General features: G+C 37.9%; 1 protein-coding gene across 3 annotated transcripts in view; it reads right to left on the bottom strand.

Annotated features, from left to right (window-relative positions):
- The window catches only part of LOC147320081 (homeobox protein PKNOX2-like), a 106708-nt gene that overhangs the window by 17680 nt on the left and 74124 nt on the right, over positions 1-14904 (bottom strand). For all 3 annotated transcript variants that reach the window (XM_086307903.1, XM_086307905.1, XM_086307904.1), the window contains one exon: positions 2313-2484. In XM_086307903.1, the coding sequence (XP_086164029.1) occupies positions 2313-2484 (172 nt within the window). The remainder of the gene's footprint in view (positions 1-2312; positions 2485-14904) is intronic.

The raw sequence follows: 14904 nt of genomic DNA, 5'->3' as shown, positions 1-14904 counted from the left end.
CTTAATTTTAGTGAAGTTTTTTATTAGTTTTAGTATTAGTTTGAGTCTTTAAATTTTATTGTATGATTTAGAAAAATCAGTAGAGGCCTTAGAATACATTTTTTTAAGGTTGTTGACTCAGTCTTGTAAACATCCAAAGTCTCAGTTAACACACCCATTAATGCCTCATCAGGCAAGCCGTAATACAATTTTTACCAAACTAACAAAAAAAAAGAGAAAGAGAATTTTTTCTCTTTATTTTTATATTTCACAAAATCATTTCATTTAGTTCTAGTTTTATTTGAGTTAAATAAAAAGTTTTTAGTTTAGTTTTAGTTAAATAAAAATAACCTTGGTTATGGCATCAGTCTGCACTCTGTTTAAAAGGAAAAGAAAAGGGTGAATTCAAAAATATATTCACAGTCTATTCATACAAAAGCATACAAAACACAACAAGACAGAATAGCTGTGGAAGTGACAAACTAAAGAATTCTTAAAAGAAGTGGAGGACTCTTCGGTGTGTGAGGGAGAAAAGGTTCCAGTTAATGTGTGTTCTGTCGCATGGTTCATATAATACTGTAGCTGTATGTTTGTTATAGGTTTTTCATTTTTCTCTTCTTTAAATCACCTCTGTTGAGTTTTCTGAACTTTTTTAAGAGTTTTTTTTTTCTTTTTACTTCCATTGTTCTTTATTCAACCTTTATTGTGAGCATCTTTCCATTTGCTGGTGTTTCCTGAAGTTGCAGTACATGCAGTGTATGACCTCTTAGGGCTACTGCAGTTATAGTTGTATATAAAAATATAAAAGGCAGCTGTGGCTAAAAAGGTAAAATAGCTCATGTACTTATTAAGGATAATAAAAAAAACTGTACTCAGAAGGTAAAAAAACAGTAGAAATTACTGCATTACGTATTAATTACTGTTACATATTCATTTGAAAGAGCATCGGTACCAACAGTGCCATCTTCAGACACGCAACTTCACACAGCAGGCACACTGACCTTCCCCTCATTAGGAGCTGTTTCTCACAATAACACTTTGTGAGAAATTTTGAGAGGTCACTAAAGCTCCCATTTGAACAATATTAAAGTTTGACCAGCATATACACTAATGTTAGCTTTTTCAACTATTAGCAATTACCTGATAGCAACCGTAGCCATCTGTTATCATTAAAATAGCAGCTAGCAACTGGCTAATAATAGAACCTTAACATTAGTCTGCAATGTTAAAACACTGTGTTAGTTTAACAGGATAACACCTTTATTTGTATCTAAAAAGTTCAACATCAACTGAGAAAAGTTTATCAGATACTCCAACAGCCTACTTCATACATTCTATTGGATCTGGATCATCAGCTGGATCAGCAATGTAATATACATAAATATATCCATCCATCCATCCATTCATTTGCTTCCGCTTCTCCTTTTCAGGGTCGCGGGGGGAGCTGGAGCCTATCCCAGCTGTCATAGGGCGAGAGGCGGGGTACACCCTGGACAGGTCGCCAGTCTGTCGCAGGGCCAACACACAGGGACAGACAACCATTCGCACTCACATTCACTCCTATGGGCAATTTGGATTAATCAATTGACCTATCCCCACAAGCTGCATGTCTTTGGACTGTGGGAGGAGGCCAGAGTACCTGGAGGGAACCCACGCAAACACGGGGAGAACATGCAAACTCCACACAGAAAGACCCAGGCCTGATGGTGGAATTGAACTCAGGACCTTCTTGCTGTGTGGCAACAGTGCTAACCACCGTGCCACTGTGCTGCTATAAATATATATAAAATATAAAAATATAAAAGTCACCGCGATCGTGGCTCAAGAGTTGGCAGTTTGTCTTGTAATCTCAGTCATTGTGTCCTTGGGCAAGACATTTCACCCGTTGCCTACTGGTTGTGGTCAGAGGGCCCATTGGCGCCAGTGTCTGGCAGCCTCACCTCTGTCAGTGCACCCCAGGGCAGCTGTGGCTACAATGTAGCTTGCCATCACCAGTGTGTGAATGTGTGAGTGAATGGGTGAATGTAGTGTGAAGCACTTTGGGGTCCTTAGGGACTACGTAAAGTGCTATACAAATACAGGTCATTTACCCTTTACAGTGTATAAGGCAAAAATAGAGTCTGTACAAATAGTATAGTGAGCTTGAAAATTAATATTTGGAATGACAACCTTTATTTTTCGACACAGTCTTTGGCTAACTTTCTTGTACTTAAGGAATTGTTCCCCAGGTTCTAAAGTTCTTCTTCATGCACTGCTTCAGTAATGTTGAGGTCTGAATTCAGAGGACACCGATTCATGACTGATGCTTTAACACGTGTGATATGTTGACTTACCAAGTTGTCCAATTCTGGATCTTCGCTAAAGAAGGGTTTATGTTCTCGTTCCTGCTGGTGCACAAAGTTTTCTATGTCCACATCAAAGCTGGCTGACGTGATGCATTCAGATCCCTGTGTGGCCTGTTCACATTTCTCAAACAGCAATGCTAGCAGGGGAAACAATGGATGCCTGAGGAAAAAAGATAAAGAGGCACAGTAGGTGTCAGTTTCTAAAATTGTTAATATTATCTTTTCTGCTGTGAACAGAATCTTTCTATAAAGATCAATATAATTGCTTGAAGGTGAGGTCAGTGCTGAAGAGACTCTCTTTTCTACCACTCTAGTTGTTAAGGATGTCTTAACTACATAAAAAAACAACTCTAATCTTCACTTAGTCCATCATTCAATCAAATTTCAACTCAATTTAACCTATATAATGCCAAATCATACCAACAATCACCACAAGGCACTTTATATTGTAAGGTAAAGATCCTATGATAATAAAGCGAAACCCCCAACAAATAAATAACCCCCTTTGAGCAAACATATGGTTATAGTGGAATGGAAAAACTCCCTTTTAACAGGAATGGACCTTGCAAAATTTTAGACCTTTAACTTTAAACAAAGTGCTTCTGCTATTTTGCTTGTACTTTAGCTACTCCAGGCTTAGCCACATGACAGCTGTGTGGTCACCGTGCTCATTCTCACGTTCCTCCAAACTGCAACAAATTATCTGTGATTAATTGCTTTTGCTCTGATGAAGATAACTGTTTTAGTTACAACACCAACAGCATGGTTTACTTTTAGAACCGACTTGCACCTGCATAATACAATTGAAAAATTCAATTTGTGTTAATTTCAGTCACTTTATCTTACATCTTGATAAAGACGTTTTCCAGTCAGAATGCGGACAACTATCAGTTGTAACACCTACGAGTTTGTCCCAATTCAGCCCCATAAAATAAATCACTCCCTGTTATAATCTCTTACATTGCACTACTGCCAGCTCCTCCATAATCTCAAACTCTTTTGTTATCCCTCATACAGCCTGTGTTCAGAGTCAGGAAGTCTTGCTCTGACTTGATTTTGACTGAGTACCAGTGTGAGGGTGTATACTGGGTGTATTTCTAGGTTGACCCACGGAGACTGATTTAGGTGCTTTCAGTTGGAACTATGTTGAAGTCAGTACCCTGGATTTCGAACACCATACCTTTCCAGGTGTGGGTTAGATTTAATGACTAAATCACAATCTGAGAAAAAAAAACTTAACATGAAATGTTGTCACAGCACAGCACAGGCTGCATATAAAACATTACTTTAAAAAAATAATTTGCTGCATTGTACGCTTTGACAACAACATTATGAATGAGGAAATGAATAATCAGCTATCATAATAATTCAGGTGCAGCAGGAGGGAAGGAGTTCGAGAGAAACTTAAAGAATATCTGACAATCAGTAGGTTTTTGTAGAGTCTGTTACCTCAGTAACTGACATAAATTGAAGTTAAATGTCTTTCTATAGCAGAAAACCTGGAGTTGCCCTCAGCAACTCCTGGGCAAACAAACTCTGTGTTGTTTGCTAATCCTACTTCCTGGAATAGGGCCCAAGTGTAACCCAACTAGAAAATTGTTCTTTTTCATAACGTCATATTGTTTTTCATGTTTCATAATAATAATGTTTTCATAATGATAACTGTGTGCAACAAGTAGAGGTAAGGCATTAATTTGGCACACCAATGGAAAATAGTTTTCAGTAAGATATGCCCATGCTTCTTTGCTCATAGCTACTCCAGGGTGAGGTGGCAGCACATTGGAGCACCGTAACCGTTTAAACATTAAAGCTTACTGTCTAAAGGAGACATGGAAGTCACTTTAGTTTATCATCAACGGGTAAGAAGAGACCAATCAAGTCTCCAGAAATTAACATTACAATTTCTAAAAGATCCCTCAGACCTCTGCAGGGAGCGTAGGAGAGTCTAAAGTTTTTCAGTCACGAGTTTTGTCTTTCTCTAATGTCCATCAGTAACAAATATGGATTTTTAGATTTTTTTTTCCTGTTGGTAGCACCTATGTTGTAGAAGAATACCTGTTCAATCACTAAAATTTCACTTTGATCTGCAAAAGCTAAAGCGATTTATATGTCTTCTATATTTTGCAATGGGACAGGTGATTCATTTTCTGTGTAAGAATAGTCTGTAAAATCATTTTAGATTGATTAGACTGTAGATTGCTAAGTGGTTAGTTATATTGTATATTGTTATAAGACCATACAATAATACAGAGAAACCCCCAACCCAACACATGACCCCCTAAGAGCAAGCATTTAGCAATCTGCACAAACAACGCTAATGCAACTAGAAGCGCAGAACCCGAGAGTGATGTCAAAGCTAAGTCTGTCCTGACCGTAGCCAAGCAGAGCTTCCACTTCAACAGAGGACATCACTACTATCATTGCGATAGTAGTCATGCTTGGTTTATTTCAGCCTCCATTTCTATCTGTAACTGGTTCTACAAAAGACTAAATAGTCTGGTTCTTATATAGTGAGCATTCAAAGCACTTTATACAACTTACATCATTCACACATATGTGTTTTCTAACGTTCACACTATGAATGCATCAGAGACCAACTTGGGGTTCAGTATCTTACCGGAGGATACTTAGAGCAGGTCTTCTATCAATTGGAAGGTTGGTGAATCAATATCTGCTCCTGTTTACAGTCTGCAAACCTCTCTTCTAAGCTACAGTCAGCATGGCCACAACAGTTTTCTGCGATGTGCTCTTTGATGAAGTTTACAGGTTTACACTGTTAAACGGTAATTATATGGCATCTCAGGTCATGTTAAAATGTACCCCAAAAAGGATGTATGCAGCAGTGTGACCTGGGCTCATGGCCAACTAACTCAAATGGCAATTAGCCAATGGTACTGTGAACAATTTGCCACTCGATACCACATACGCACACATTAGACTCAATAGGGACAAGAATTTAAAACATATTGTAATATAAGCTGTACTCCAAGGACTCCTAATGCCCTTGTCCTACTTTTAACAGTGTGGTAGCTCTGTGAAGTACTTATAGTGGACAGGATATGGTCCAGTAACGGCACAGGGCTTCAGAGAGTTATCTAAATTGTTCCAATCTGTCTTTCACAGAGAACGACATTTGGATACTGTACAAGGATCTATAGTGTGCTGCTGTATACAGTACATGTTACATTATTGAACACATCCACTCGCCCCACTTTGATTCCAGGGGTACTTGGGAAGACAAATGGATTATAACAAAAATTTTGTGTAGCTAATTATACAATCCTGAAAGCTGCTTACACATGGCATATTTTATATTCATATTCCATGGTTTTAAATGTACAACATATATGTGAAGGCTTGGGGGAATGGTGATGCGTTTACTGTTTTAAAATACGAAAAGGCATTGATTTGATTGATGGTGTCTTGTATTTACTACATGCATAATAAATACTGCTTGGAGCTAAAAGCCACATTTAGGAGTGAAGAACTTTCATTCTTACATTTAAGCACATTTATGTAGAATCTGAATGTGGCTGTATAACTTTTAAATTAATATTGATTGCATAAAGTTTTGTTTCATAAAGACACAATGATGATGAAAATTGATGCAGTATACTTTTTAATTCCATTCAACTGTAAACCATACAGGCAAACATATCAATCACAGATCCTATCAGCTTTCACATAATGATGTAAATGTTGATGTCCCTCTGGGGACAAGTGGCAAAATTTGGGTGGAGACATCTAATATTTTATTTTTAGTATTTTCTTGATTCATACCACAACAAGCAAGTACTCAGGAAACTTTATAACAGATATGCAAGTTACAAAAAGTTTTCATTTTAAGCATCATCAGCAATGTTATAGATAAAGTTGTAAAACAATAGTAATGGGATTAGTTATTGTTGCATTTGACTTAGGAGATGCTAATATGCAAAGTGGTTCACTGCTATGACTTACAGAAGCACTTAATTATACTCATTCACTGTCTGTATAAGTCCATCATACTTCCCGTGTTAGCTTCTTTTGGTTTACTTTTATACTTTCTCCCTTCTTTTCCTATCATTGTAAAAATGACTGTATTCAATATTTTCTCTCCGTTCTAATACAATTTGCAAATTCTGATCAATTTAATTTATGTTTTAATCTGAAAAAATATACAAACACACCGTTCGGCCTTAAAGGTGAAGTTGTTAATGTTTTTTTTTTTAACCATCACTGGTTGAAAAGTAATAACCCTTGAGAATTAGAATTCAGTGTCCTTAGCCAAGGAGCCTCATACTGGAAATGTTTAATGTATTTCTATCTGCCATTGAGAATCACACAAAACTGGCACTCCACATGGAGTTCCTCTGGAGTCAATTAGTGGTCGTTTGTTGTTTACTTTCAATATAGAACTCAGGATTGCGGTTTCACCAACAAAATACATTATGGGACTGTTCTTCATGAAAGTCTGAGTGAATGGATTAGTGGAACATACCAAGATAAAGGTATGTAAGTCTGATGTCATTAGCCATTTCTGGGTCCAAACTCCTCTTCAGCTCTGAAAGTCAAACGAACACTGCGGCATCACTGAGAATTACAAACTGTCTAAATTCTTTCATCTTTAATAAAGTGATCAGTGTGGCTGCTCTACCAGGTGTAACAATTAAGTTTAAAATCCAGGCATCCATGAAAACAAAATTTGTGAAATTTATGAGTTAGAAGTTAGCTCACTACTTTCCACCTAAACATAACATACCATGTTCTGACTGAGGGATTTCTGAAAAAATTAAAACGTACAGCTCTGCTATCACTTCTGACATAAACGATGACAGGAAACTAAACAGCAGGGACGTTTGTAGGGTTACTGAAGTTGAGCTAGCTGGTATATAATGATGTGGTACACGGTGGCTAGCTATACACCTACAGTATAGTTAGCATGGCTGCCCCACATATTAGCATAGTGAAGCTGGAGGATGAACGCTAACTTTTTTCCACTCAATAAAAGTAAACGCGAGGGTTCCCGATGGTTAGAGACAAATGCAATTGTATGGTAGGATACTGTAAATGGACCAAACTTCACTCAGCAGAACAAATGAGATAATCCAGACACAATACAAGGTTAGTCATTAATTTACTGCTGCATGGGCTGGGCTGTAGTTACATTGTAAGGTTTTAAAAAATGAGCTTTAAAATTAATAGTGGCAATAAAAACCGAGAGAGAACGACAGTGATCACTGATGTTTTTAGAACAAAATGGCACATATTTCTGGCAGAAACACACGCATATATACACATTATTGTGTAACTGGAGTGCAAGTGTGGAGCAAGCCTTCAACTGAATACACCTCCAGGCTGGTCCCCCTGGTGGATACACAAGACATTACCACTAGTATTCCTAAATGCTGCTTAGGGGCGTTACTACTCATGGTTGCATGGTCCATGTCACAGGAGGGTCATCTATCAGCCGGCAATCGATCAGGATTCCACTAGGCATCCATCATGGTCCTGTCAGGGATGAGGCAACTATTTTAAGTGGCTGTAACTGTAAATCTCAAAACAAGGTGACTGTTTCTGGTGAACACTGTGAACCTTTCAAACAATAAATGAACTGATTCTTACATATCGCTTTTCTACTCTTCCATAGCACTCAAAGCCCTTTATACAACATGCTACATTCACACCCCTTCACAAAAGCACTTTCTTAAGTGCTTTTCAGTACTTCCCAGCTAACATTCACACTCTGATGGCTGCATTGGAGAGCAACTTGGGGTTAATATCTTGCCCAAGTATACTTGGCGTGGAGACCAGGATCAAACCACAAACCTTCCAATCAGTAGATGACCTGCTCTACCTCCTGAGCTACAGCCAAGTTGATAGGATTTTAGTTCAATGAGTGAGAACAAATGCAGTCAAACACAAAGCTTCTTTATATAAAGATTCTACAGTTCCAGTTAACTGGATAGCAAGCTAACCCACGAGTTTTGATGAGAATGTCCAGCCTGATTCGAAGACTGCACTTTTGTTGCATTTCATTTGCCTTGGAAACTGGATGACAGATCTGGGAGTGATGCTACTCCTTGCTGAGCATGTTCCAGTAGTAAAGTCAGAAAGGCAAAGAAAAACAGGATTTGTTTTGCTCATTAGCAAGGCAGAGGCATTCATACATCACTAGCAATACAACACTGCCAAAAGAAAAACCTTAAACGCAGCACTGCAACACATTCACAGACAAAGCTGTGCTGTGCAATACTGTGCACAAATACACAGTAGTCGCAGTGTAGATTACAAGTTCTTCAGTTTTACTAATGTTTACACACACACACACACACACACACACACAGAAGATGAAACAACTTTTGGTTTCATACTATCTTATTAATAAATATGACTTGTTTTTCTGATTGTCTATTTGACTTTTACAATTCCTTGGCTGGTTCTTTGCTTAATATTTATTGCTATTATTTTTCACTTTCATTCTATAGACTATAAACGGTAAATCGACAGGAACTTATGTAGTGCTTTTCTACTCTAACTGAATGCTTTGAGCACTTTTAAAATTATGGTAGGGAATTGTGGCGGTATGGACCCTACTCAGGCTCTAACCCATGGCTCTCATTTCTAGCCTTTAATAGTCAACTATATTATACTCTAATCTCCCTGATCCCAATTTAATACTGCTCCCTCAGCCTACGTGCCAGGAATATTAAACAGGACGGTCACGTGCACACTGGAGAGATGCTGCATTTTTTGTCTGGTATCTGCTTGAGTTGGTTTGGAGAAGAATCCAGGTGGGGGAGAGAGAGAGGTTTATTTAGTCTTAGATGTAGTGTTATTTTTATTACACAATCTGATTAATTTTGACAATTTTCTGAGTTTATTTAAACTCATATTTTTACTAAGCTCCGATATCTACTCAAAGATAACGCAAATGACATATTAGCCCACAAGTGTCAGCAAACTGATACTTTCCTTGTCTTATTAGACGTGCCCGTGTGATTTGTAAACATCAGACACAGAAAAAAATACTTGACTGCATCTATTAGCACAGTGCTGTCAAGGAGATCTGGCCTTATGGGGCTTAAAGCCTCAGGAGCATTGTGGCAAGAGCTAGAGAGTACACAACACCTTTAGTGGCTGGTAAATAAACAGGCAAATTGAAAGAAGTGATAACAGTAGGCAAGCTAAAAACAAAGCGAGCACGCCACTTAAAAGTGTTAACCAGATGACAGCTGAATTTCTTGCATGTCCAAGACAAGAAATTTAAATCACTTTGCATCAAGCTATTTCTTCAAATAACCTTAACACAATAACATGAGAGAAATATTTGATTTTGATCTCTTTCTATTGGTGAATACTTTAATAACAACTAGAATGTGATTATGCTTTTGTAAGGAGCTAAAAAAAAAATAGTGTCAGTACCCAAAACTATAAGCGGTGTTCCATCAGGAAAAGGAAAGCAGGCAATGCTTGCCTTATCAGATCTAAAAACAGACATAATGTTTTAACAGACATTAAAACGTATCACAGCCTTTCATCTCATAAAGCTCCTAACCTGTTTGCATCCATCATTAAAATTACTGTAATCTTGTGACTGCAGCTGGCTATTATTATTGAAAGCTCCGCTGTTTTGTACTCAAAAGAATGTAGTAGCTGTCTCCATCTCCTGTTCACAATGACCGGGGTGAGCAAGCTAAGAGGCCAGAAGCTTTTTTCTGGTGGTTTTGCGCATGAGCATTGTGGATAAACCTTTGGTCTCTTTGGTAAACTGATAGCAGGCAAGCAAGGCAGAACAGTACAAATGCAGACCACAAAGTGGTACTACCACTTTGTACTGTGTACAAAGTGGTCTGGAAACAAAATGGTGTGGAAACAGAGCAAGCACTCAGTTATTTATCATTGTAACAGATCAGTTTCGTCTTGCTTAACCACCTTGGCCAACATATGTCATGATAAATAAAACTAATAAAACAGGGAAGTTGAACAGAAATTATTAATTTGTTTTAATATATCCAAGGCCTCATGAAGAGCTTTTTCAGAGACCTCTGTTAATTTGGGGGAATATTTTTCTGCAGAATAATTCTTTTTATTTTCGATACTTTATGCACTTTTCATTGCTACAGTTTTATGTGCAATGAGAGTGTTTTCATAATGTTTTATTGCTTCTTTTCTTAAATTAGTGGTTTGAAAATGTCCTTGCCACTGTCAGATAGTAGTTAATTTTGTTTTTAGTAATATAATAGAATATAATAGATTTACATGTCTTCAGTCAGGAAGGAGTGCAGAAAGGTGAAAATGTCCATGAGAGTGCAGACGGCAGCACAAACGGTATGTTTTAATAAATACAGGTGAAACAAACAAAAAACAAACTTGCCAACTTGTACAGTAATTACATTTCATCTGAATTGTTGTTCCGAATGTGACATGTTTTGTTTTACTATTCATGCCATGTGCTGTAATTTTCAGTGACATTTGTAGTGAATGAGTAATAAAAAGCTCACTTGCATGTTAAAAAAGAAAACAGAGAGACATCTTTAACTGTACAGTTTTTATAGCTGATGATGCAAGCTATAGATTGAGACGTTTCATTTATCTGTTCTTCCTGCTGTTTGCATGTCATGTTTAATGACACTGACTCTAATTAGGATTCGCAAACAGTAAAGTTCATTAAACTGTTATACAACAGACTTTGTTGAGCTAAAGTGATAATGAAATCTAGAAACAAATTGTTTATGTATATGGTGAGATCTATATCTAGACAACAACAGCTTTGTAAAACCCATCCATTTGCATTCATTATATTTCATTTGCATTTAATTTTTCGTATATTTTCTTTGCCTGGCTTCTTGGCTTTAAACTACATTTCATATTGTTTAAATAAACACTTTTGTAGAAATCAAATGTTAGAAATTTCAGTCTAACATTTTGCAGTGTTTTTGGCAAAACAGATCATATAAAGTCTTTTGTTAAAGCAAACTACATCTGTGCGTTCTCTTGTGTAAAATCAAGTTCAGTGGATATGACAAAGTAATTATGGGTTTTGAGATTACTTTTGGAAATTCTAAGCTAACCGTTGCTGTCAGCAGTTCAATGTTGGTATATTCCAAAATCATGTAAAAGCCTAAAACTATCAAGGCACTATTGGTCTGCATGAGGAAGTCTGTCTCTGATGATGTTACACAATTGCACGCTGTTGGAGCTCACCAACTTTGAGTGAGGTCAAAACACCATCCTTCGGCACTTTCTATGACCTTTACACAGGAAGTTGGGATTAAGGTAGATGGGGTGTGAAAAGGCATGCATTTTTATGAATGTGAACATATGTATGTGTGTGCCAGTGTGTAGTCACACAGTGTGTGCTTTCCAGTCTCCCGCTACCTCCTCCAGCCATCTTGAGCACCCTCATGTTGACTGCCAGAAGCAGCGGTTCCTATCTGCAGTGCGACGGAATCGAGATTGCTGGCTGGGGGATCATTATGAGGGCCATAAAAGAGCGATTTACAGGACGGCCAGTGAGTGGAGTCATCACCAACCCCCCACCTCACCCCAACACACACACACACACACACACACACACACACACACACACAGACACACACACTTTTTCCTGCACTGCACCATGCTGGATCACCAACGAAAAGCCCAAAATGGAGAATCAGAGGCGAGCGGAGAGCATGATGACTTAAACATGAAGGTGAGGCACGTGGCAGCTTTAGTGGAATCTGCTTTATGACCTGTGGATCTAAGCAAGGGAATAAGGTGCCAGTACATTTTTGATCAGATAACAGAACACAACAAAAGGTAGAGCACTTTCAAAAAGCACAAAAAATGTCTTGTCTTAAAGTGAAAAACACATACAGTATGTGGTACTTTTTTTTTTTTACATTTATTATTATTTCTTTGGGGTTTTCTGTTGTTGTTGTTGTTGTATTTTCCCACATATCCATAGCCCTGAACCCCTTAATCATCACAACCTATGTTTAAATTATGATTATTTTAACCAATTATAAAATGTGTAATACTAGTCCTAGTTTTTAACAGAAAAAATGACCTTGTTGATATATATTGTTTTAAACCACAGTTTTCACATGATGTCAGATCTACTGGGACAATGTAGTGGACACGCCCACCTGGCAGGCATTTATCTAACTGTATTAAATAGTTTTTCATTACACTTTTGCACTGTGTTTTCAGCAGTTATTCTATGAATTAAGCTTATGATTTCAACATTTTAATGACAACTATTGCAACTTTTTTCTAATTAAATATTTAACCTTAGCTAACTATTTGGAAAATCCCTTCATTACATTTAATTACTTTTACATCAACCATTTGATCTCTACTTTTAACTTTTTTTCATTGCTTCAACTGTCTACCACAGGTATGGTATGTGATATTGTAACTGTGTTATCACAACATCAATCTACTATTCATAATACAATCCTTTACTTATTCCTTGCTAGTGCTATATTTGGTCATATATAAATAAAGCAGAATTATTATTATTCACTATATTGTTAAAAGTATTCACTCACCTATTCAAATCATTGAAGTCAGGTGTTTTAATCACTTCCATGCCTACATAAATATAAAATCAAGCACCTAAGTATGTAGACTGCTTCTTCAAGTATTTGTAAAAGAATGGGTAAATTTCAGGAGCATGGTACCATGATAGCCACTTTGTGATATTTCCTTGCTACTAAATATTCCACGGACAACTTTCAATGGGAATGACAGCAACTCAGCCACAAAGTGATAGCCCTCCTAAAATAATAGAGTGGTAGTACTCAGAGGTCACCAACTTTCTGCTGAGTCAATCACTACAGACATCCAAATTCCATGGTCCCTAGAAATTAGCTCAACAACAGTGTGTAGAGAACTTCATGGAATGGGTTTCCATGATTGAGCAGCTCAAGCCTTACATCTGCAAGCACGATATAATTCGGCAGATGCAGTGCTGTAATCACCATTGGCCACCATTGGACTCAATAGAAGTGGAGATGTGTGGCAGTTGCCAGGAGAACGGTACTTGTCTGCATTGTGACAAGTACTGTGTAAAGTGTAAAGTTTGGTGGAGGGGGGATTATGGTGTGGGGTTGTTTTCAGATGTTGGGTTTGGCCTCTTAGTTCCAATGAAAGGAACTCTTACTGCTTCAGCATATTCTGGATAATTTCATGCTTCCAACTTTGTGAGAACAGTTTGGTGTTGTCCCTTTCTGTTCCATCATGAGTGCAGGCTAGTGCAACCCGATAGAACACCTTTGGGATGATTCATAGCAGAGACTGCAAACCAGGCCTTCTGGTCCAACATCAGCATCTGACATTACAAACATCTGGAAGAATTGTCAAAATTCCCAGTTCTAGATGCAGTGAAGCATTCCACAGCATAATCCTTCCACCACCATGTTTAACGGTGGAGAAAGTGTTCTTTGGCTTGTAGACCTCTTTCTTTCTCCAAACATAAGCAGTGTCGCTACTGCCAAGATATATACTTTTACCTCATCTGACCAAAGGATGCATTTTCAGTATGTTCAAAAAGTCATTTTATACAAAAAGATCATAAATGTCTGGACATGTACACTCTATCCAGATTTGAAACTGGTAAACAGAAACAGGGAAAGTGAGGTACTCAGAAGAGGACTTTTGAACATCCACTATTCCATCACATGTTTAAGTACAAATCCATCTGCCGAGGAAGACTGTGTTATATAACTGGAAGCTCCAGGAGAGCTACTGAATGGAAATGTGGTGAGAGGTTCACTGTCTTTCAAGGAAAATAAAAGAAATGTCAATCCCAGTTGAAAATATTCTTTACATTTGAGTTTTAGCACTTAAATCTACCAAGTTGTCTACAGCCTATCAAAAACATTAAACCTGCAGATGAAGAGCAGCGCATGAAAACAAGCACAAATCAAAGCAGCGTAGTCATCTAAGGAACGAGTCATGTTTACCTGCATTTGCAATAATCTGTTAGGCCACCAAGTGGGTACAGAAAGACGACGGGGTGGGGTTTGAAGGTACCGCTGTGTGTTTTTGCGTGGGGATGCGTGTGAGTTGGAGAGAGAGAGGAAGAGACAGAGGTCCTCCTCTCTCTCTCTGCTCCCCACTGTTTGCCAGTCTAATCAGGCCTGCTGTACCCCTGTATATTAGAAGCCAGTTTGTGGTGAGCCCTGCTGTGTGTGCTCCCAACAAGGCCCCATTTCCCCAGGCTACATGTCTGAAGCACACCCTGTGTTAGAGAAAGGAGTGTGTCACACATTCACACACATACACACAAAGAACCTGCGGCATTATCTGAAAAAATCCAGTCTCCTTTTCTGTACTTCTCAATATTGCCTTTTATTCTTATGTCTGGTCTTGAAACCCTTCAACCAATATGTCATCTGTATTTAAACAGTCTACCTTTCATTTCACTTTGTATCCCTGTGTGTATGTACATCCTTTCTGATTATCCTGCATTGGCAGATGTTCTTTACTTGCGCTTTTGGCAATACACACACACACGCACACACACACATACATATATACATATATATATATATATATGCGCGCTTTTTAAAAAAGCTGACAAAATACGTGACTTCGCCTACATTCTGTA

This window comes from Aulonocara sp. 'chitande type north' Nkhata Bay, linkage group LG10 (genome assembly GCF_057382095.1).
Source record: "Aulonocara sp. 'chitande type north' Nkhata Bay isolate Kocher_YH1m ecotype deep benthic linkage group LG10, A_spYH_male_GT1.1, whole genome shotgun sequence".
In the NCBI taxonomy this organism is placed as follows: Eukaryota; Metazoa; Chordata; class Actinopteri; order Cichliformes; family Cichlidae; genus Aulonocara; species Aulonocara sp. 'chitande type north' Nkhata Bay.
This window is presented reverse-complemented; position numbering and strand designations above follow the sequence as displayed.